Source organism: Pimephales promelas, chromosome 14 (assembly GCF_988280905.1).
Source record: "Pimephales promelas chromosome 14, fPimPro1.hap1.1, whole genome shotgun sequence".
Taxonomy (NCBI): domain Eukaryota; kingdom Metazoa; phylum Chordata; class Actinopteri; order Cypriniformes; family Leuciscidae; genus Pimephales; species Pimephales promelas.
Window position 1 is genome coordinate 1,304,088 of NC_142782.1, and position 25,920 is coordinate 1,330,007.

The 25,920-nt window shown below is 36.3% G+C and overlaps 1 protein-coding gene across 4 annotated transcripts in view; it reads left to right on the forward strand.

Annotated features, from left to right (window-relative positions):
- The first annotated feature begins 8,309 nt into the window (after positions 1-8,309).
- tmcc1a (transmembrane and coiled-coil domain family 1a) overlaps positions 8,310-25,920 on the forward strand; it is a 169,257-nt gene continuing 151,646 nt past the window's right edge. The window contains exons 1-2 of one of the 4 annotated variants that reach the window (XM_089119250.1): positions 8,310-8,384; positions 12,287-12,449. In XM_089119250.1, coding sequence (XP_088975376.1) covers positions 12,288-12,449 — 162 coding nt within the window. In that variant the 5' untranslated portion in view covers positions 8,310-8,384; position 12,287. Of the gene's footprint in view, positions 8,385-12,135; positions 12,450-18,405; positions 18,476-25,920 lie in introns of those variants that run through there. The other 3 variants (XR_016146433.1, XM_089119249.1, XM_089119253.1) reach the window with 3 other exon arrangements.

The following is a 25,920-nucleotide window of genomic DNA, read 5'->3' on the forward strand; positions in this document are numbered from 1 at the left end:
TGGCGAAATGTGAGTGGGTTTGGCTAAAGACTAGTTACCTGATATATGGTGAACTGCGCCCTCAGGTGTACAAAGTGGAAGCGATTCAGCACCGCCCCCTACCTAGGACAAAAAGGGAGGTGAGATCCTTCCTGGGCCTAGTGGGCTGGTAACGCAGATTCGTCCCTGACTTCGCTACGATTGCTACACCACTGCCAGATTTGTTGACCAACACAGGGAAGAACCCTGTGGCATGACCTGGGGCCTGTGAGTGTTGATAAGATGCGAGATGTTCCAGCTCAGTTCTGCAAAGCCCCAACTTCGATCAACGGTTCCTGGTGCAAGTCGATTCTTCAGAGAAGGGAACTGGAGTGGTACTAGCCCAAGGGATGGCGGGAGAGGAAAAGCCAGTATTGTTCCTGAGCAGGAAACTATTGCCCAGAGAAACCAGGTTTTCCACAATTGAAAAAGACTGTCTCATTATGAAGTGGTCCCTGGAAGCTCTCTGGTACTACCTCGTGGGGAGAGAATTCGATTTGGAGACGGACCATCAGTCAACGTGCAGAGTCGTGAGCTATAATTATTTTGTATGTTGTGGATACGTGTGAGTTTGTGTACATATTTGTCTAGTTTAATCTCTTTGATTTATTTTGTTGTTTATTTTTGTTGATTTGTCACTTTCTTTTACGGGTCTGTACACTTGAACGTCAACTTAATTTACTAACCTTAACCTAATTGTCCACTATTACTCTAATGGGAGTTTACATTTAATAACTTAGCAGATGCTCAAACCAACAAAAGGGATGATGGCACCAGAAGATGCCGTTCACTTGCAGAACGGAAGCTTCTGGAGGGCACATAGGTCCGAAGTTTTGATCCATCCTTCGGATAAGACGTTGCAACCAAGGTCCTGACTCTCTGTGGTCATTAGAAATCCCAGGATGTTCTTCAGAAAAAGAGTTGGGGTTTAACCCCAGCATCCTGGCCAAATTTGCCCATTGGCCTCTATCCATCATCCCCATCTATACTGATTGGCTTCAACACTCTTGTCTCCTCTCCACCAATACGCTGGTGTGTGGTGCAGTGCCTTCTGGAAATTAGGGTTGGGTATCGAGTATCGATTGGAACCGAGACTAACTTTTCGTTTTTCCCGGAATCGTTCAAAAGTAAAAATTTCGATTCCTAGTTTCGATATTCACAGTCCGCCGAGCGGAAGAAGAAACCGCGAACAACACCAACGAAGAAGCGTCTACCGGAAGTGTTGGCATAACCACGCGAGTCGAACATGAGTACCTTACGTTGGCGATCCAAAGTGTGGCTTCACTTTTCTAAAAATAACGAAATCTCTGCAAAATGCTAAATTAGTGACAAAAGGAGTATTTTTACAGAAGGAGTATTTCCTTCAGAAAGGTCGTTGGTTAGCAAGGTTAGTTAAACTTTTTTGACCCTGCCTCTTAAAAGAATCGGAATCGAACGTTAGGAACCGGAATCGAAACAAGGAATCGGAATCAGAATCGTTCAAATTCAAACGATACCCAACCCTACTGGAAATGCCTTCTGGCACAATATGTCTGCCATCGCATCATCTAGTTGGAGCTGCACATTGGTGGTGGTTGAGGAGATTCCCCTTCTATATGTGAAGAGCTTTGAGCACCTAGAAAATCGCTATATACGGTAAATGTAACATTTGTAACAATGTAAATATGAAGTAGGGAGTTTAGGTATAGGGATGTAGAGCCAGTGGTTGTTCTGTAGGCGAACATCAGTGCCTTGAATTTGATACGAGCTGCCGATTGGCAAACGATTTTGTGAGGGGAGGAGTGACGTGCGTCTCTACGGCTTAATAAAGACACTCTAGCTGCAGCATCTGGATCAGTTGCAGAGGTTTGACAGTGATGCTGGAAGGAGAGAGCATTGCAATAGTCCAGTCACAAGAGCTAGGACAAGGAGTTTTGTAGCTCCGATAGGAAGGATCTGATTCTCCTAATGTTGTAAATGTATCTATAGATGTAAATGTATCTATAGATGGAGAAGAGAAGTAGTCCCATCACAGAGCCCTGTGGCACTCCAGTAGCTAGATTATAACAGTGATGGGATAAACCATGTTTCTGAATGTCAGATCCTAGTGATGACATGTAGATGGAGAAGAGAAGCGGTCCCAGCACTGAACCCTGAGGCACTCCAGTAGCTAGATGATAACAGTGATGGATAAACCATGTTTCTGAATGACAGACGCTAGTGATGACATGTAGATGTAGAAGAGAAGCGGTCCCAGCACTGAGCCCTGAGGCACTCCAGCAGCTAGATGATAACAGTGATGGATAAACCATGTTTCTGAATGACAGACGCTAGTGATGACATGTAGATGGAGAAGAGAAGCGGCCCCAGCACTGAGCCCTGAGGCACTCCAGTAGCTAGATGATAACAGTGATGGATAAACCATGTTTCTGAATGACAGACGCTAGTGATGACATGTAGATGGAGAAGAGAAGCGGTCCTGACCCCTCCACGTCACCCTGAAAGACCAACTTAGAGATAAGACTTGACCACTGGAGTGTGGTTCCTAAGATGCCCTTTGTCTTGAGGAGGATGACAGGAGGATCAGGATGATCAGGATCTGGTGGTTAATGAGTCAAACGCAGCAGACAGACCCAGCAAGATGAGTACTGAGGATTTGGAAGCTGCTTTTGTCAGCCACAGAGCTTCAATAACCAAGAGCAGTTCAGTGGCCACTTTTGAAACCAGGCTGGTTGTTGTCCAGGAACTTGTTCTGTGTGAGAAAGGTAGAGACTTGGTTGAACAAGACTCGTTCAATTATAGTATTTATATCAAGCTGTACATATAGTCTATACTAGCGGAGCTGTGAATTTGTCTCATACTGTATATGATGAAGCTTGCATCTTTGATTCTGTTATGAAGCTGCTGGAAAACAATCTGTATTGTATAAAGCACTATAGAAATAAACTTTCACAGTTGTGTCAGATGTCTGCTTATAAACTGTCCCATTGTGATACAATCACAGATTTGGATGTTGCCTGTTAATTGCAGAGGAGCAGATGAAATATGATGCAGAAGTGTCTAGGGTGGTATAGATGCCAATCTTTGTGCAAGCTTCAATTAATCTGTGAAGTGACAGACATTGTATCCTCTTCTAAGAGACACTCAATTAGCTTTCAAAAGCATCTTGACTGGGATCTCAGCCTAGCATGTAGACACTTATGGGCTGAGTTACATAAACACAGAGCAAAGGCTGGATATATATATGAGGACTGATGTGCGTGTGGAAAAGAGAGCGAGGCAGACCGCGTCATCCTCCAGTGATTTGCAGCACGACGCGCTGCTCCCAGGGTTCACTCACTCTCACACTCACACACTCACCTGAGATCGATGGGGGTCTGCAGTCTCCGTCGCTCACCCTCACCAGCCTCTTCTCCATTAACGCCAGGTAGGCGGCGAGGAGACTGTAATTGGAGAGAGCCACAGGGATCGTGTGTGTGTGTGTGTGTGTGTGTAGACTCAATAAGATAGAGAGCCATCCGCTAACACTAATGTTTTCCATTATGTCTTTGCTTTTCCAGAGAAAAACAGCCTGTCTTCTAAGCCTGTGTGTTTAGATCCTTCTGGATATGTGTATAACTAATTTTTGACAATTCCATCAAATTAAATTCACATTTATTTGAATAGCACTTTCTAAATATATATAATTTCAAAGCAGCTTCACAGAAAATGCACGTGTCTTCATTACAATTTAGTGGCTACTGAAGCGAAAAGAGAAAATAAATGTTTGTGTAAAGGAATAGCCAAACATTACAGCCAAATACAGGCGAACATGTTCCCTTGTGCACAAAGTGCATGTTGCCATTCTTTATCAATACGCAGACTGATCTCATGAAGTAGCGTGTGTATGACACGCCGTATTTCCATTTTTGGCGTGCCATCAAGACGCATAATCGCCTTTCAGCGCGTTTATGAACGCCGTTGACTTAACGTTATAAATATATGACTTACCTCAACCTCATCCCTAAACCTAACCATCACTGGGGTTAATGGCATTTATGACTGGAAATTTGACTGCGTGTACAGACACGCAGAATGACGCGAACGTTAATGGCGTAGACATACACGCGGATAGCTCAAAATGTGTAGAGATAACACGCCACCTGACTCAAAAGTGGCGTATATGTTTACGCAAAAGTCATGTCACGTTGCAATACGGTAAGATAAAAAAATAATGTGTACTGTCAAGTGTTTATTAGAAATTTCATATCATTCACTATTATGAATGAATTGACAAAACAAGATGGTTTCAACCATTTTTCAGTATAGTCAGATATGAAATAATAGTTGGGATTGACAGTTTATGTTATTGACAAACTAATCATACTCACACATGTATAGGCTATATGATCTTAAAACTACACTGTTAAAATTTCAGTGTGAAATTTTATTATATTCCAGGTTAATAATTAACTTTCACAGTAATTTCACTTATACATGCAATGCATAAGTGTGTTTTGTTGTTGTTGTTTTAAAATTAATTAATTATTAAATTAACATTTGACCATGCTTCAATATCTGACGCTTTAGGCGCCCTTTAACGTCAGTCAGATGATGCCGTAGGATCGCGTCATGCAACTGACGCTAAAGGGCGCCTAGAGTGTCAAAAATTGAAGCATGGTCAAAGCTGACGCCTTGGGGTGAGAATGCGTTGGTTCACAGTAAAACAAGAGCAGCTCTGCACACTGTCCTATGATGTTACATCGTTCTGCTGTTGATTCATCTTCATTTGTAAGAAAATGAACCAGCATGCATTGATTTCATAGTACATTTATTATGACTAAAGTAATTAATTGCTCAATAATACTATTTCATACTGTAAATTCCTGGCAAATGTATCCAGTGCAAATCTCTTTGTGTAATGTGCATGTGTTCACTAAAGTGTGTGTGTTAATGATGTTTGTCTTGTATATATCTCTTTCCTCCATGTTTGCTGTCACGTCTGCTTCTGTTTTTTTTATTTACAAGCTTTTTAGGTTCGAAAGTGGAGAATGGCGCAGTTGTTTACTTGATTTTAATGGACTGGTATAATACTTTCAGCTAAATTTGAACACAATGTGAAAGAACGAAACAAACACGAGCCTGTTTATCACAGAGTGAAACGTGGCACCTCTAAAGCATAGAGATACAAAAGAGAAGAAAAAAGTGGAAGTAGAAACATTGGAAGGTCAGAACTTTCGAGTTTTATATGCGCTCTTAAGATTGATTAATTGCCAACTAACTAGTCTAATCAGTCTGGAAATGCATTGGTCGTGCTTTAATTTAATTTGACGCCCATTTACCTTGTGAAAGTGCGTGTATATCCTCACTCAGTTTGATAAATACTGTTGCCATCATTCAGACATGTTCAGATGAATGAGGGACAGAGAATTAATAAACTTATATAAAAGATTCAACATTATTGGGAAATCTTTCTGCATATAGAAGACGGTGAGATTGATATAAGGAATTGCGGCTTTATCTAGTCATCACTATCACAAAAGAGAATATTTCTCAGGCACGCATAAGCATTTATTTTAATTATTAATGTGGACAGATGTGCATATGAGGGCTTTAAGTGAGAACATCTTATTCCTTCCTCGGGCGCATACCTGCTTTATTTATTCACTTTATATCAGGCTATTTTATCAAAATTCATACTAATGGAACTGTTTATTATTTAATATTATTTTTTAAACAGTTTAAGCTGTAAAGGGTACAAACCTTCTTCAGTAATTTATCTTTAAAATATTGCTGGGATGGCACTGCCATCTGCTGGACAATAGTTTATCACACCACATGACAAGCTCACGTTTATGCAATATCTCACCATAAAACGTGCATTTCTAGTTGCGTCAGAGAGAAATGATTGTGTGCATGTTTTCCGATTCAACAAGCATAATCAAAAGATGAATTCATGTTTATTTTCAGAGGCACTTTCAAGATTCAGACGAACTTTGATGCTTCTGTTCTGTAGATATGAAGCCACCCTTTCATGAAATATCTTTTTCTAATTTTGAACTGTTTTATCTGCCAGATATCATGTTATCATGTAAGCATTTAATAAGGTCTCACTTACTAAGGAATATATCAAACTTTAAATTAGTTTAAAATTACATAGCCTATCCGTTATGAATGATTTAATGAGATCCAAATAGTTGCTGGATTTATCAAAGTTTGAAAAGTACATGCAGTTACAGTATTTATGGCAGTTCAGAGGAGGATCCAAACGAACAAATCTTTTTCCGAGTCATTTGGTTCATTCAACGAACGAAACGAACATATTGACTTGGAAAAAGATTCGTTCATTTTGATGAGCAAGTTCGAAACAGGAGAGTCACGAATGCGCATCACAGAACAGAGCAAGGTGAGCATTTGAGCTTATAAAACTTAAACTTTGTTATTTATTTATAAAATGAGAGATCGTTTCGCTTGATAAGACCCTTATTCATCATCTGGTGTCGTTTAAAGCCCTTTGAACAGTTTGCACTGAAACTGTCTTTTGAACCTTGAGCCGTTTGGACCCCATTGAAGTCCATTATATGGAGAAAAATGCTGGAATGTTTTCTTCAAAAAACTTATTTTCTTTTTTTCCAATAGAAAGACATGGAAATCTTGGATGACATGGGGGTGAGTAGATTATCAGCAAAAGTTTCTTGAAAAGTGAACTACTCCTTTAATTAAAACAAAAGTCAATCCAGGCAACAGATAGCAGATCTCAAACTCGAGATACACATCCATGAAGGACAACACCACACAAGAACATGAGAAACACTGGGGTTTAAATACACAAGTGGTAAAATAAGACACACCTATGAACAAACAAGTGACTAATCGAAAAGAAAAACTACAACGGACTACAAAACGTGGTGCAGAACAGGAAATAACATAAAAGTCCACAAAACAAAGATATAACTATATCAGAGTAACAGGAATATTCCAGGTTTAGAACATCTTAAGCTAAATCGACTGCATTTATGGTATAAATGTTATCACAAAAATCACTTTTTCTTCCTCTTCTTCTTTTTTTTTAACTTGCAATGGAAGTAAATGGGGAGATTTCCAAAAAGTCCTGGTTGTTTCACACACAAAGGATTCCTTTTCATTCATGTTCACGTTTTTCTTGCCCTTCAATGTTATAAATACAATTCAAACGAACACTTTTAATCAACCTATTCAATCCCAATTTAAATTTCGTTATTTTTTGTCAATGGTAATTTGGCAGTCAAATGTCAACTGTGCATCAATGATAACACTATGGTTCCACACTTCAAACAATGGAAATACAGAATTTAAATCAGTTTTGACAGATACCAACAAGATACGACCATACGATTTCTGTTTTAATCTCATTTAGTTTTAAATAGTTGCCTTTCCCCCATGCTTTTATTTAGTACAAACAGTTAGTTAGGTGTTTAATTGTGGAGTTAAGATCAGGGTGCATGCTAACATCAATTTATTTGTCATCAGCATAACAATGAAAAGACATACCATACTTTCCAATAACCTCTTCAAGATGCTATATGCTAAACAGAACAGGCCCTAACACAGAGCCCTGTGGGACACCCTGATGAACTACTGTTGAAGAACTGTTTGTAGATGGATCTTTTTCACAATAGTGAAGCAAATGCTGAGATACATCTTTGAAAGATGTGACATCAATCCTCGATATTCAAAACACAACAATATTGACACTCAACGAATAAAAAAAAAATGAATAAACTCTGAAAATTACAAAATAAACCAAGAAGACAAACTGTAAAATGAGTTCAGCAGCACAGATAAAACTAACAAGTATAAAACCTCCATGATAATCTATTCGTGCTGCATTGCATGCTGACTGAGAAACACAGTATGTTGTTGTTTGTTTACAGTAATTTTTAGCATAAAGTGTACGGTAATCAAGTAAAACCAAGCACTGTTTTACAGTAAAATTGTAAAATCTTGACTTATAGTAAATTGCCAGAAAAGTACTATAGATTTTGCAAGAAATCTCTTAAGAGTTGATTGGATACAAGAAAAATTTTACTGTGCAATTATTGTGAATAATGCAAATATTTACCAGGAATATACTGTAATTTTGACACTAAACTTTTAAACAGTGTACTAAAAGTAAAGTATCTATTATGCACAATTAAGAATACTTATTTTTAATTGTGTCATACCGTATATTGCTATAGATGACTTGTGAACAAAAGTAGAAAACACTTGCCTCTCTCTCTCTCTCTCTCTCTCTCTCTCTCTCTCACACACACACACACACACACACACATATTATTGTCAATGGTCCACAGTCACAGTGGGTTGAATGATGGTCAGTGTCAGATCACCCGTATGACACACACCAGCGAGGGAGCTTCATGACCCATGTGAGTACTGTACAACGTCTTGTTTCTGCATTTAAGAAACAGTAATGGGTAAACATCAATTTCTACATGATTTATTTTTGGTACTCCATTTGAAGAGTCATTATTTAATTTTGTGAAGTGGTCGAACAGTAATATATTATTTTGTGTTAAGTATCATATTTTACATGTTTCTTTTTAAACCAAATTTCAAGCAAATATGCATTTTTTTTAGCCTGAGCTGTTAACTAATCCATTAAACCTATAAAAGGTGTGTGAATCGCTTAGAATCATTTATATTTCTCCATGAATGATTTAAAATGTCTAGTCTTATTCACAATTAAAAATAATCTGTAGTGCCAACAAAGGATTTAAAGTATATGGTGAAAAACATTTAAGTAATATATTTAGTAACACTGGCAGTACTATCGCCACAATTTTAATCATTGTAATATTTCTTCCTCTATTATGCTTGACTGAGCCACAGCTGCACTGATGCAAGCAATATTGCATACTCTTAATGGATATTACACTTTTTCCAAAAATGACCTACTAATTTCTCAACAGAAATGACTATCTAATGATATTTGTCACCTTATAGTCCGACAGTGATTATTTACGGAGGCGTATTGCATTCACTTGAAGAAAAAAAATCTACTCTGTTTTTCTGAATTAACGAGTTCATTTTTGATGAGAAAAATTTTTTTTGCTCTGTTTTTCTGAATTAATGAGTTAATTTTTCATGAGAAAAAAAATTTTTGCTCTGTTTTTCTGAATTAACGAGTTAGTTTTTCATGAGAAATTTTTTTTTTGCTCTGTTTTTCTGAAATAATGAGTTAATTTTTCATGAGAAAAAAAAATTTTGCTCTGTTTTTCTGAATTAACGAGTTAATTTTTAATGGAATTTTTTTTTTGCTCTGTTTTTCTGAATTAATGAGTTAATTCAGAAAAACAGCAAAAATAAATTTTCTCATTAAAAATTAACTCATTAATTCAGAAAAACAAAGCAAAAACTTTTTTTCTCATTAAAAATTAACTCATTAATTCAGAAAAACAGAGAAAATTTTTTTTCTCATTAAAAATTTACTCGTTAATTCAGAAAAACAGAGCAAAAAAAATTTTCTCATGAAAAATTAACTCATTAGTTCAGAAAAACAGAGAATTTTTTTTTTTCTCATTAAAAATTAACTCGTTAATTCAGAAAAACAGAGTAGATTTTTTTTCTTCAAGTGAATGCAATACGCCTCCGTAATTATTAGACTATACAGATAACTCCTTTCACAAATCTGTAGATATATCTGTACACTGAAATTAAAAAAAAAATCTTTTGTCAAATCAACAAGTTTCTGTTGATTAAATCAAACTCCTTCATTATATAAACACAATGTTTTTATTTAAATTAACTTACATTTTAAGGCAAGCAGGTTACTTATGTTTTTAAATTAAACTAACAACAAGTTTTACAGTATATTTATACATATAAGGAGTATGTTGGGTTTAGGTTTTTCCTTGACTCTAGCACAACTCAAATGGACAATGAATATCATGTCCAACAGTATATGGATGGACAGCCACTAGAAGAGCATGTGTTGGGCAGTCTGAGCTGTGTCACCCTCCTCTCCGCTCCAGAACGCGCTGGATCTCGGCCCACAGAGGTGCTGTCACACTGCCTGCATTGATGTGATTCAGCTCAACACAATGCCACTTTTACACAGTACTCAATGGCTGATGCAACGCTCTGTGTGTGGGTTAGGTTCGTTTGCCGACACTGATGCGACCAAATGTAAATCCCAAGCAAAAAAAGTAAGAACTTATTTCACAACTGTTAAAAACAAAGAATGTGTGTGCAAATGATAACTATATTAGCATCAACACCTGTGTAAAATATTGTTCTGTTTACAGTGGGCTGGTTGCAAATGGCCACCATGTTGGATTTCCGATCTAGTGAAAAAAGCAGCTCTGTAGAAAACAGTGATTTCAACGTCCAGTTTAGTTCTCGTTTTGCAGTCAAATCAGTAATATTAGCTACGTTCACACTGCAGTGCTCAATGCCGATTTTTTTGCCGCCGATCCAAGTGCGCTGAACTGTGCAGAATCTCATATGGTCCATTGTTTCCGGAAGAAACACAAACACGAACCATTTTCTTCTCTTCAATATGTACATGTAGAATACTGTTCGCAGTCAGCTTATCACCTTAGTCACATCTCACCAGCGCACTTGGATCGGTGTTTGTAGATCAAATGGTAGAGACTATTTTTCAAAGATGGCTTCTTCCTGTATTCGCAAAGTTGACTGTGTGTATAAAATATCTTCTTATTAAACTGTTTGGACACTGACAAAGTTCTCAATGCTTCGGTTTGAATGTAGGGACCCTTATTATGCTGTCGTGTTAGTGTGGGGCTATTTTGAGCCTTGTTAGTGGTAATAACAAGCGATTTTTATTGGTCATTACTCTATGCCCTATATACTAGCGTTATACTAGCGTTATAGGCTAAACTGTTTTTAGAGATAAAACTATTTACATTCGGCAATCATGAAAACAAATCTCAGATAACGGTTGACTAGGTAACAATGTGTAATTAGACCAAAGGTTCATTTTGCGCCGGAGTTGCCCTTTAACAATAGCTGCATTTAGACCAACAGACCTCGTGATTTAAAACAGCACACCATAGTTTCAGCATTAACATGATTTATAACAAACCTACTGAAATATTTCTATAAATATATTTTGTTTGTCTTTCCAAATCCTTAATAATTAATAAAAAGTATTTCTTCGCTATCTTGCAGCAGTTTTATTCTGGTCTTTGTTGATCATCACTTCTGTACCCCTAAGTTAATGTTGAAAATCAATTCTTATAAATCAATGCAAGTTACCGTAAAAATCAATGGTGACTGAAACAATGTTACAATATGATATGTTAATATTGAAAATGCTGAAATTCCAAAATAAATAAATAAAATCAATCGTTATAGGTTAGATAATAGTGTTGATTCTAGATCACTATTTATTGAAAGAACATTGGAAATGCAGCAGAGATGTAATGTTAACATAGTTAAAAAAAAATGTTAATAATTAAAAACAGAAAAGAAAAGTCGAGTCATTTTTTCTACACAGTTTAACACGATCAATGATAAGAAAGACAAAGGTAAAGGTGGGACAAAGAGAACAAAATATTACATCAGATACTGACTCTTTTCCTTCTGAAAAAGAAAGCATGATGTCATCTAGTGCTGATTTAGTTTTGTGTATGGTTACATGATAAAGGGAGCCAGAGTTTAAAGTTTAATTTTCTTGCTCACAAATGTCATCTGCTCCTGAAGGGATCTACCAAACAACGCTGTAATCGAGACAAAGACTTTAAATCTTTACTCAAACTTATATGTGGTAAAAATGTATAGTTTATTAAAACCATTTAATGACCATAACAATGTATATATTTAATTTCAATCAGTAACAAATAAATAAATAAATAAAAAGTGTCCATTGTGTGCACAATTCAGAAGTAGTATGTCATCCGGGTGCTCTTTTATGAGTACTGTGAATTCGGACATAGGCTACTGTTTTTTTTTTACCTCCTATAAAGTAGGGAAGTATACAATTTCGGGAATTTGAGTGTTTGTGGGGTTATTCATCTAACAAGACTAATAGGGAAGCATCGGTTTGCAGTTCACATGAACTTGTGTTCATCAACTACAAACCTCCACACGTTTGAGATGTCTTGAAAGTAGATGACTGCGGTCAGTGGAGTGCATCAAACACCTATGAAATCATGTGAAGGAGATGTGATTTAATTACGTGATTTATCCTCATGCGCTTGGTTGCTAAAAAACGGATGTAATCTAAGTTCTGTTGCTTTAATATGAAATTAAACATGATGAACTCAAAGTACCGGTTATTAAGCGTTCACTGTTGTAAATCCCCCAGAATGCAGTGCGGGCTGAACTGTACAGTGATCGCGAGGAGAGGTGGCGTCCCGCAGGAGCGTCGGCTGAAAGAAACCCCTTCTGAAGGGATCTGCGCTGACACACCTGTCGAGACCGTCCTCATCATCTCATCATTCCTGCAGTCCACCGACCACACACGACGGGTGAGTAACGTGTGTGTGCTGAACGTTTATACAGTTAGAGAACGAATTAGAGCCAATGGGTGGAGCTTGACGTCTAGCCACACCCAAACCATAACCATAGACTGTAAAAACAATATGGACGTGGTGTCAGTGACGTCACTCGTAGTGTTTCTGTAGAGCATTTTTCGGAGCCGGCAATGGTTTTGTCTGTACAAATGCTTGATTGTATGTTGATGTTCTTCTTGTTTGTACCAGTTATTGTTATTAATAATAAAAATAAAAAAAAATAAAAAACAAATAAATAAAAAATTTTCGGAGCCGGCCGTCGCCATCTTGGCCGCCGGATAAACGAACGTGTGCAGCGAGGCGGATTAGCTGAGGTGGCTTGACGCTAACACACAGCAGACATTAGCGCCAATCCACCTGTCACTCAAGAGGCCACGCCCTTAATTATGCAGAACTTTACAGATCAATATAATTAAAAATAAACAACGATATTGCCTCACAGTTAGCCTACATATGTTTTCAATGTTTTCGATTGACTCTCTTTTGCAGCCTGTCTCTAGTGGCCAGTCGATGAATTGCAGTTTTAGTCATTTCCATGTTTTAGACGGCCATTTTGCGCTTTTAAAATATGTGCACTTATAACCAGTATAGAGTGTTTTACTGCACACCACTGTATTTGGTTGTTTTTTTTTTATGTAAGTTGCTGCTATAGGACATGATCCAAATCATTAATCACTGAAACTTACATAATGTGTAGACTTTATTTAGCAACTTATCCAATAACTAATATTAGCTGCATCGTTTATTTAAGGATTATTGTTTATGTTTATATGGAGTGTTTTTACTTGTTGTTCTTGTGTTTTGATGGATTAGTCCGTATTGTTGGTAACAGCAGCCGGGCAGATGTAGAAAACACATGCGTGGTTGTAGTTGAGAATGATGGTGAAAAATCATGTTTAAAGTCGAGATGAAAAGGAAGTTGCGCTAGTGTTTTCTTCCCTATTACATTTTTAGTTGCAGAACTAACAGGCAGGCTTAATGATTTAAAATGATTGTTCATCCATCCATGAACATTTATGAGAGCTTATTAGTCTAACAATATGTTTTTCTCGTGTTAGTGCACATAATTTTAAAAATTGGATGTGTGTGTGTGTAGAAACAGCTTTACTTCTGTTCCTGTGTACTCTAACAAAACCACAATCTGCTCCATTTTTTCATCTTATATCAGCTCAGAGAGGCGTTTAAAAAAAAATACAAATGCAGAAAATATTGGTGTGAATAAGGTGTAGTTGAAACTGAATGTAGTTTAGGTGTACGAGAAACCTCTGGGATTGAGACAAGCAATGTCCCCAAAAATAATCAGTGAATACTACTAATATACTATTGCAAATCTCATTGGATTTGACAACAAAGCATTGCCGCTTTTTTACAGAATGCTGTTGCAAGAATGCTTAAGTCAGCCTAGAAATTTGAGTCAATTACTCCGTTTTTAATAATCGTTGAAATGGATGCCGGTTTAAGATAGAATTATATATCTATCTACATTCAATCACAGGATCTGTTGGTTTTTAAGGCTTTACAAAATGTTGCCCTTCTTATCTTTTTATTTTTATTTATTTATACCTTTATTTAACCAGGAAATCCCATTGAGATTCAGAATCTCTTTTACAAGAGAGACCTGGCCAAGGTAGCAGCCAAATCACAACACATACATACATCATAAACACCATATTATACATAATAAAAGTTACATTTTCATGATAAAAGAAGTTAAGAACACAATTAAGTTAAGTTAAGAACATAATGATACTCAAGAAAAACAAGAACATGTCTCCATCACAACACTCTTTACAGTAGTTTTAAATTCATTAATGGACATAAGGGTTTCTAACTTTAGCTCTTTTTGTAGATTATTCCACCCCCAAGGTGCTAAATAAGAGAAAGCAGTTCTTCCCATCTTTATCTTTCAAGTATGCTGCCATTTTATAATCCATACCACCCGAAATCCGATCGTTCAGACTCAGTATTTACTCATATGTCCTGGTATTTGAATAGGATTTCAAACCACTCATGGATGTAGCTTGAAACAGATTTCATGTGCTTTTTGGACTGACAATCTGAGCGTAGCCTAAGAAATAGAAGAAAGAATTGCAGTACGGGCTAGAGAAGCTAACGTTAGCTCGTTCGGACCTTTAACACATATTAACTTTAGTTTGTCAAAATATTGCGCTCTCTCCTGCTTTGTAAATCCTTCTCTATATGATTTTGCACCTACCACAGGTTTTTTTTCCGGTGTTTTTTTTTAGTGAAACGATGTGTTCAGTAGTACATAAACAGTGCAGTCCATGCTGTTGTTTACCTCCGAGTGCCCCCATAATGGCCGCTCATCCGGGTTACCGCCCAGAACCTGACGTCAGTGAAAACTCTCTATACCATTTATGAGTCTTCCCCTACCATCCTAGGAAAAAAAATATCGCTCCACATTTTGCTTTGTTTCGCTCAGACATTTAACAGTGTAGACATACACGCAAAAGATGACGGTTTGTTTCGGCGTGGACATACACACGGATAGCTCAAAATGAGAATTGATAACACGCCACTTGACTTGAAAATGGCGTGTATGTTTACGCTAAGTCATGATGCCATGTTGGTAAAATGTGTGTTTCCCTGCGACCAAGTCCAAAATCCGTCTGGTTTTCCCCCTCGGGGTAGTTATTGTTTGTATTTTGTTTTATTTTTGTTATAATAAAAGCCCAAACCCTACAACAAAAACCTTGACTCTAAATCTGGGTGTTTACTTTTATCAATGTGATCCAGCCCTAAAAGTTGAGTAGGTTTTTTTTTTTGTCAGTGTTTATTTAAAAACAACCAATTATGCAGAAGATACAATGGTAAATATTTAATTAAGTTGTCAATACAATGTAGGGTATGATTATACCGCTAAATTCAGCATATTGACACAAAATGATAACTGCAAAATCCACCTTTCGTTCGAGTCGTTTCTGTGAATTGCAGTGATAACTGTGCTTCTCTGATGTGTATCTTACGGCAGTCTGCCTCAGATTTCTTGTCAAATCTATTTATACAGTCCATCTCAAAGCTCTTTCCCAGTTTTAGATGTTTTGTTTTCATACTGGAAACCAGTGTTTCTGCCGCTCAGTTCTTCTGTTTTTGTGGGACACAGAGACGATGAAATGGAAGAAGCTTCATCAGGAGTGGGTTTTATGTTGACAAGATTTGTTATTGTTGTATGGTGAATTTACTTTACAGTACATTCAGGAATAAAAATATGCAAATGTATACATTTGTTGTGTCTTTTGTTGTTGTGAAAAGGCGTAGAGGGGAAGAACCATAAGCAAAACAGCTTATTACCGGTTTTTGCAGTATTGTTTTGAGTTTCTCTCAGTGTGTTAGGGCGTTTTCACACGTATAGATCGTTTGTTTTGTCCTGAAACAGGGACTTGCAGTTTCTCTGAATTGCTAAAACAATTATTTTTTATGTTCTCAAAGCCTTAACTATGTGAACTTGTTTTAAGTTTTACAGAAAGAGTGATTTATTCGACAAATTGGTTTAGGATATTGAGAATTTGCTTCAGAGAACGGGATTTAGTGTTTAGCATTTCAGAAACTGTTTCAACGTTAAATTTTCGTCTTGGTTCGGTTGGCTTTCACAAGGGTTTCACGAGTCACGTGCGAGTACAACTGTCCTCTTATTGATCAGAGTTATCCATCAAGATGATTGACAAATTCGCTCCATTATTATGGGTTTATTTGTAACTGTCGAGACCAAGCGTGCCGCACAAGCCCTTAAAAGTGAAGCCAAAACGTCTCGATCGCCCCCCTGTGGCCGGTCCTAGTATAGCTCATAAGCCCCGCCTCCCCGTGTTATTCATGTCTGGTCCCGAAAACGCAAGTGCGCAGACTCAAGTTCCAAGATGTCCAGTAGCACCTCAATGCAGATCCACGGGGAGGAGTCGGATCAAGATCCAAGGGGTGGAGATGGGTAGGATTAGGGGTGGGTTTAGGGATTAGGGGGCGGAGTTGGGTAGGTTAAGATGTGTGTATGGTGGGAGGAGTTGGATCTGGATCCGACTCCTCCCCGTGGATTTCATGTTCCGCAGTGAGAACCATCTTAAGATGTCAGCGCCATATCGAGACACTGGCGGCTTCAGTTCTCTCCGATAGAAAAGAGCGAAGGGGCGTCGTCCATCTTTTTTTTACAGTCTATGGTCGAGACACACGCAAGCACTATACGATAGGTGTAGTAACAATTTATCGTGTCACAATATATCGCAATACAAAAATGTAAGTAACTATGTATCGTGGATACTGACAATAGTTTGGGTGTATAGTTGTTTCAAAATGAAAATTAATATATATGAAAAAATTCATGTTTTTAGTGTCAGTTAACTACATTAAACTACTATATATATAATGTTGAATATAATGTATAATAGCGTTTGACTAATTAATGATACGATGCATGTAGACGTAGCCTAAGGGGCTGTTTACGCGACACCGTTTTCAACTAAAAAACGTAAACTTTTTATGCGTTTTCGCTGTTCATTGGCTTCCTGTAAACGCAAACTTTTGAAAGCGGTCTCCGTGTAAACCACAAAAACGTGAATCTCTGAAGACGATGACGTCATGCACATGCGTATTACGTGTTCAGTCTGTAGTGTTTCATCGCCATCTAGTGGCCTGGCAGCAGAATACAGCGGTTTTAGTCGTTTACCTGATCCGTGTGAATGGGGATCGTTTTGACGATGACAATCGGAAAACTCAACGGAAAAACTGGTAACACTTTACAATACGGGTGCACTAATAAGCATTGATTCATGCTTAACTAATGCACAGATAATACTGAATTTATGTGTAACTAATGATTATTTAAGCTATTAATTAATGATTACCACAATAGGAACTAATTAAGAGTCTGTAGGGTTAATGTATTAGTTCATACATGAATTGTTATTGATTAAATATGTAATTTTGGATTAATTCCATAATAACTTATTTTTTTAACTAATAGTGTTAATTAATATGTTAATTACCAGAATGAGCCAAAGCCTTGTATTTCAACTTCCAGATAATATGACGGGTACACTAATATGCATTAATACATGATTAATTACTTCATTAATGCAAATTCATGTGCAATTTACTGCAATTACTAAATGACTAGTTAATAATGACGTGCCCCAACAAGTAAAGTCATAACATAATGATACCTTTGCAAATCATTAGCTAATCATTAATTAAAGCAGACAACTGGAAGTTGAAGTGCATAGCTTTGACTAATTGTGCTAATTAACACATTAATTTACACTTTTAGTTAATAAAATATGTTATTAAGGAATTAATACACAATGACACATTGAATTAATAGCAATCCATGTATTTCTTAATATATTAATCATATTGACTCTTTATTAGTTGCTGATGCAATAATCATTAATTAATGGTTTAGTTCTTCATGTATTAAAGATTAACTCAGTATTATCTGTGCATTAGTTAAGCATGAATTAATGCATATTAGTGCACCCGTATTGTAAAGTGTTACCGAAAAACTTCTCCGTTTTAGCATAAAGTTGTCATGTAAACGTACCCTAAGATTATGTTGTAGTGTGTGTGTATTATAGAGGGCTTTTAATGTCATGCCTGAGGAAAACGTTTGTTTTTGTGTTTTTTTTGTGTGTTTTTTTCAGAAAGATTGGATGGTTTTGATTGGAAAATCGTAAGATTATGGACTTGGGTGAAGTTTTGTGTTTAGAGTTTCAAGAAAAGGAGCCATTGTTTCAAGAAATGTGTTTAAGCTAATGAGAAAAACTGTGAAGGGTTTGTCTATTGTAGCAACAAGTTTGTGGGACGGTATGTGCCTGTGTAAGTACACGGGTGTGTGTGTGTGTGTGTGTGAGAGTGAGAGAGAGAGAGAGAGAGAGAGAGAGAGAGAGAGAGAGAGAGTGTTTCTGCTTGTGTTCGTTCAGTGTTTGTCAGTCAGGATGGTTCAGCGATTCAGTCTCCGCAGACAGTACTCGCAGGTAACACTTTCAGTGTGTGTGTGTGTGTGTAAGCATATGACTGTTCATAAGCTTAAACAGAATACCTTTGAATATGTTTAATTGTGGAGACTTTACTCCATTTGCACCGTGTGAAACCTCTTTTCTAGAGAAACATTTGTTTTTTGAGGCATAGAAATGTCATCATCTGTTTGAGAACTCTGTCCGCACCTGATGAAGAGCATAACTAAGTGTTCAGGCTGAGTTAAAGCTATAACTCATTGACTGCATGTGTCAACAGTCCCAATGTAATCTGACACAAACACACTCGGCACAGAGACACAGGTTTCTCTACTATAGGCTTTTTAAAACTTTGAATGTATGCATATTTGCTCATCCTCATGTGAAAACACTACTAAAAAAAAGATATCCACACTGTCAAGATGAGCTCAAGATCTTCATTTACATGCATACAGTATCTGTTGATCTCACTAATCAACATTATTAAAAGAATTGTGCAGGATTGCATCATTAGAGTGAAATGGAGTAGATAACACAAGCATCCACAAACATACAGAGAGTGTGTGATTTCAGCGATTATAGTCACAGATAAAACTCTGTTCCTGGTTCTCAGTGATTGAATGATCGTTACCTTTACTTGATGTGAATTATGCATTTTGAATAGGAAATTGACCTTTTAGAAGAAAACATTGGTTACCTCTGTTTAAGGTTACGATGTAAGTATGCATTTGCTTACTATTGGGTAAGGGTTTGGGTTAGGGTAAGTTGCATGCATAATTTATAGTTATTACACTCTAAAAAATGCTGGGTTGTTTTAACCCAATTTTGGGTAAAATATGGACAAACCCAGCCATTGGGTTACATTTTTTAATTACATTTTTAACCCAACGTCCGTATTTTACCCAAAATTGGGTTAAAACAACCGTCACAGTACACAACCGTAAAGACACCGTTACAGCTACTGGGCAGATTATGTTTTGATATCCTCGCGCAGAGGAAAGGTAATATCTGGTTATTTCGAGGTCTGTGTAAAAAGGGCTTTCCTGTTGTCATTCCTCTCATTCTTTAACTTCTTAGAGTCCTTGGGCTCTTTTTTGATGAAGATGTTTCATATTGTGAATGAAGCATGACCTGCTATATCCTCCTTTAAGAGCTTTATGAATACATTTTTTCGTATTGGTGATTCGGAGGCTCTGAATTGTCAAAACATCATTCAAACCGTTTGCTACGGATGTGAAAAACACAGAAAATAGAATCAGATTCGATTTTTTTTTTTAAAGACGGACGAAAGTTTCGGAGTGTGCAAGCGTGATTGCCATAACGTCACTGCAAACAAAATATTTTCATGATTTGTAGTCACAACATTTTTCTTTTGTCAAATCAACTTAAATAATTTATGTAGTTCAGATAACATGATATTTTGAGTTTCTGATGCTTAAATCAATCTCATTCATTTTATTAACTCACTTTTTTCCAGATCAATGAACTTAAAATTTGAAGGCAACCAACAATATTTTTGACAGTCGTATTTATAGTGAATCTGTATGGGGTGTAACAATTTATTGCAATAGAAAAATGCAACAATACTGAGTTAGTGTACTACACTAAACTAGTATGTTGAATATAATGTATATTAATGCAATGGAGGAATATTTAATGCCAAATCTCAGATGCTACTGTTAAAAACTGGTTGACATTATTTTAAATATATCTAATCTAAAAAAAAAAATATTTTTTTATTTTTTATTTATCCTTTATTTAACCAGGTAAAAAACTCATTGAGATTAAAAATCTCTTTTACAAGTGAGACCTGGCCAAGATGCAGCATAAAATACATAAAAAGACACATTTCAACATATATAAAAGCGCATCAAATACACATACATGTATATCACAAAGACCCTGTGCTGAAAAAAATAATAAATAATAATAATAATATTTCAGCTTCATACTCATGAATATGTTTATTCTGGTGTCTATATTACATTGGCTAGCAAATACACCCATTAATACCAAATTTAGCATTTAAATCAACCTTTTATTACTGTATATGTCTTGGAGTATATCGTGAGTTCAGTATCGTGATATGTATCGAATCGTGACATGAGGGTCTCGGTACACCCCTAGTGAACACATATGACCACCAGGGAATCCAATAGACCCAAACTAGAGGATCCACATTTATCCAAAATACATAAATAGATCTATTTTTAGGTAGACGAAGTGAAAGGGTTGTGATTTCCATAATTTAGGAGCATTGACACTAAATGAACTTCCACCTACAGTGGACAGATGGAAACGGGAATGGACAAAAGAGCGTTTGACCTGAATGTGTGCTGCATGACGTTTCCAACCAGCTACATCATTGACTGATCATTGAATGTGTGAGAAACTGAGGTCTGATCTCAGTTACAAAGCCACAAACTGTTTCCTGTTTCCTGTGTGAGATTCCACTGCCGGCTTGACTGTGGCTCTGCTCATTGTTTGAGTGCAGTGATGATGAGCTAGCAAAGAAAACACACTATTTATTTATTTATTTATTTGTTCTCCTTTATTTTACCAGGGAAATAAAATCACATTGAGATTACAATCTTAGAGGCAACAAGTAACAAACAGACAGGGATCCGTTATATCCAGATGACATTGTTTGAGCGAGCACTCGTAGCCTATGTGGTTTGCTTCGTCACGTCTCGAAATTAAAACAGATTAATCTCAGAAATTATTGTAGGCTATATTCGGAGAATAAGACAGAGTTCTGAGGTCATTAACTGTGCTCTCACCAGCATAAATAATAATAACGTGCTCTCTTTAATGTCATCACCCTGTTTATTCTGCACGTTTAATGAATATTCATGACTAATTATTTATCGTGGTCAGACTGAGTTCAGATGATCTCTGTATATTTGACCTTTAAGTACTGATAATGCTAACACAGAGCTTAAAGCCCCCCTGTGGTGAAAATCCAGCGTTTAATGTTGTTTATGTGTGTATGTGTGTTTAATCCGCTTTAACACACACATGTGTGAGTTGATAAGTGGACAGCATTGCTGAGTATTTCCTCCTTAAAACTGCAGTGAACCAAAGACAGTCTCAAAAACACGCTTTGAAATCGCTGGTGTTTCTGACGTCTCAAACCACCTTGTAACCAATCAGATCAACGTGTGATCGTCAACCTCTGAGCTGAGTGAGTGTGGGCGGGGCTCATTTGCATATTCATAGAACCGCGCATACTAAATGAGGCGAGGGTGTCGAGTTACATTCAAGATATTTTAAGGCATGAAGATTTTTAACGCTTACAATAACATTTTTTTTTAATCTTCTTTTGTGTCTACAGAAGAAAGACAGCCATACAGGTTTGAAACTACACAAAGTAAATGCAGGCAGAATGATCATTTTTGAGCAAATCATCCCTTTAACCCTCTGGGGTTGTTCGGCCCAAATGGACCCGAAGCATCTAAATAAAAAAATGTTAAAAATCACAGCTTCTTCGGAATGGTCCGAAATTTGGTGACTTTGTTGGTATTTGGTATTTGAACACCCAAAAAAATTGGGGACAGGATGTGAACAGTCTAAGTGGTTGTAAAGAAATAGTCACACTCAGGACCTTCGGATTCAAATGGACGCCCATAGGAAATGAATGTGAAATTGTCAAAAATATGAAAACACAGATTATTCAATATGAAAACACAGACTATTCAAATAGAATAATCTATTTGAATAGTCTAAGTGGTTGTAAAAAATTTTTTTTTTATCACACTCAGGACCTTCAGGTCCAAATTACCCCCATTGGAAATGAATGGGAAATTGTCAAAAATATGAAAACAGTTTATTTTGTGCATACAATATACAAATCAGCCAGAATGCAGAAAAAATTACTCAATGGTAAAGGGGTGAATCTCTAAAATATCAAGAGTGCAAAACGCTTGGGGATTCTAGTGATTCTTTACAGTACAGAGAGCTGTACTGTAAATCCACTATAGTGGTAAAAATGTGCTATTGCGTGATAAAAATGCTCAGTGTGTCTACCAGATGACATTTTTTCAAAAATTGCTTTCATGAGGCCTAGGCTTCACTCTAAAATGTAATACAGCTTTGATAAAAAAAAATTAAAAAAAATAAAAAAAATTTAAAAAATTTATTATGTTCAATGGGAAAAAATGGGTCATAATTATTGCACAAATATTAGTTTTAAATCATAATTTTTTCTCAAAACACCAAAAAAGAAAAGAAATTTTTTTTATAAAAAAACAAGTAAAAAAAAAAATTATGATTTTTTTTTTTTTTTTTTTTTTTTTTTTTAAATATGAATCCTGCCCTTTGGGTCCATTTGGACCCGAACACCCCAAGTGTGACTCTGAAACGAACAACCCCACAGGGTTAAATAATTTTGAATTAAAATAGCAATTGAGACAAATTGGGTTTGAGATTTTTTAAGTTGCTATCTTGTTTGATTTTTACTGTTCTGTTGGTTCATGTTTCTTTTTTTCATTAGTTGCCAGGGTTTTTGATTTGCCCTCGTGTTTTTCAACTGTCTTGTTAATGATCTCGTTTTGTCCCTCGTTTTCAGTTGTTCTTTGTCAAATCTTGTCCATTTTCAGAGTGGCTGTTCTGTTTATTGAGTTTTGAGAACTGAGAACTGTAATTTTGTTTTCATTAAACTACTTGCAAATAGATCTAGCTCTTTATTTCTGTCTTTAATTTGACATCTCCTTGACAATTAACAAAACATTTTTAACTGATTGAAAGGTGGTGCTTACATCCACTTCACCCAGTTTAGCACTTCGGTAACACTTTATTATATGTGTCCTTAATGTTACATGTGCTTAATATAACATGAAATTACGCATAATCAACTAACCCTAAACCAAACCCTAACCCCGTGTGTGTGTGTGTGTGTGTGTTTTCGTTGATGTGTCCAGCTGAGTCATGTTTCCTGTTTTTTACTCCTCTTATTCTCTCAGGATTGTCTTATTTTGGGATGTGAGGATGTTTTCACACACACACAAACACACACACACACACACACACACTTAAAGCATAACATGATTTGGGTTATTAATGAGCCTTTCAAATAGTGAGAACCACTTTTAAATTTCCTTTATGAAAGTTAACCATGGTTTTATTATAGTAAAAGTGTAGTAACCTTGTTTTTTGGCTAAAAATACCATGGTTAAAGGGTTAGTTCACCCAAAAATGATGTCATTAATGACTCTCCCTCATGTCATCCCGAGCCCGTCAGACCTCCGTTCATGTTCAGAACACAGTTTAAGATATTTTAGATTTAGTCCGAGAGCTTTCATTGTAAATGTGTGTACGGTATACTGTCCTTGTCCAGAAAGGAAATAAAGACGTCATCAAAGTAGTCCATGTGACATCAGTGGGTTAGTTACAATGTGCTGAAGCATCGAAAATATGAGATGAAAAGTCATAATATGAAATTGTAACTTAAAGTGTAATGTAAAATGTAAATGTAATCATGGCATATTTATAGGATGAAAAGAAAATATGACGCACTACGTCAAATTTATCTCACAATTTCAATATTTAATCTAAGTTATGATTTAGTATGTCAGAATTTCAACTTTATCTCATAATTATGATTTTTTTTATTTTCTGATGCGTCTAGTAGTGTGAGCTGCTGTAGTGTGTTGTTTTGGTGAAGACAGCAGCGCCCTCTAGCGGGTGTGTGTAGAAGACAGTGTGTGACGATAGTGTTGTTTCTCCACACCTGTCCTGGGTTAGGGCTTGAGTGTGTGTGTGTGTGTGTTTGCTCTGAGAAAAGCTTGTTTGCACATGACATTTTGATATTCCCCTATGCACTGCAATGACACTTTAAAGGGGAAATGAAGCAGTCAATCAAGTTTACGTGATTTACAAGATGGATTTCCACAATAATCATTAATTATATAAGAAACATGACATATGTAAACGTATAAAAGAAAAAAAGTAGTATCTTTCGCCACCAGGGCGGCGCCATTGTGCAGTATTCTAATATGTGACGTTGGCTTGGTTTACCTGTGTTTTGACCGTGAACAACTAATAGGTACAATCATTATTAGCTAACAGCTATAACATTTGTCACGTTTCTTAATATATAATTGTTGATTATAGTGGAAATCCATCTTGTAAATCATGTAAACTTGAATGACTGTTTCATTTCCCCTTTAAATGTGACATAAGTGTCTGAATAGTGAATACATGCATCAGCTGAACGGGTTTATTTGCAGGCCTATTCATTTCCTCGCCACTAGGGATGGGCAGCGATTAATGGCATCCAAAATAAAAGTTTGTGTTTACGTAATATATGTGTGTGTAGTGTGTATAATTAATTTGTATATATAAATACCCACACATGCATGTATATATTTAAAAATATGTGCATGTGTATTTTTTATATATTTGACATTTATTAAAGAGGAATAGCCCCTTGAGATGAGCCATTCTAGATTCAAATAAAAAATTGACCTTACAGCAGCTGGAATTTAACATAACAAATAGTAAAAAACAAATAACAAATACACAAGAAAAACAAACAAACAAAACAAAAAAACATGCTTTACAGTAGCACTACATAGCTAAATATATAAGCCAAAACCAAACAAGACATTCATTCATATAAGACTCCCAGAAGGTGACACACTCCTCCCTAAACAGAGTAAACCATATCATTTGTGCCAAGACAACATCAAAACATATATTAATATTATTTATTCAAATTATATTTATTCCAATTATTTATTTAAAATATATTTATTCACAATTAATATTATATATAAATATAAATATTTGATATATTAATAACACATTTTTCTTAAATATACACATTCATGTGTGGGTATTTATATATACAAATTAATTATACACACCACACACACATATATTACGTAAACACAAACTTTTATTTTGGATGCGATTAATCACGATTAATCGTTGCCCGTCCCTACTCGCCACAGATGCAGTGTGTTCCCGGTACCACTTTTGCTTTAAAGGGATAGTTCACTTCGAAATGAATTACCGCTCGTTTCGTGTCTTAGGCCATCAATGTGTACTTACATTTACGAGTCATTAAATCATGTTTAATTTGGACTTCTCTGTGCTGCTCTTTGAGGTGGTGACCATAGACCTCCATTATATGACTGACAGACAAGAACGGTTTGACCTAAAAATATCAAAATTGAAAATACTAAAGACACCTACATCTTGGATGCCTTTGAGGTAAGATAAAACATACCAAACATTTATTTCAAAGCCAACTATCCCTTTAATGGCTCTAACCAGGAAATGTTGCATGTTATTGTACAGATCTTTACATGACTGTGGTTTTACTTCAGCTCGGGATGTTCTGTACTCTACTGAGAGGAACATTACATGTTTCTGCTTAAAATAGTCTAATCCCTGAGATGTGACCGCAGAATATTCCCATAACAACCTCTTGATCCAGAAACACACCACACACTGTTTTGGTT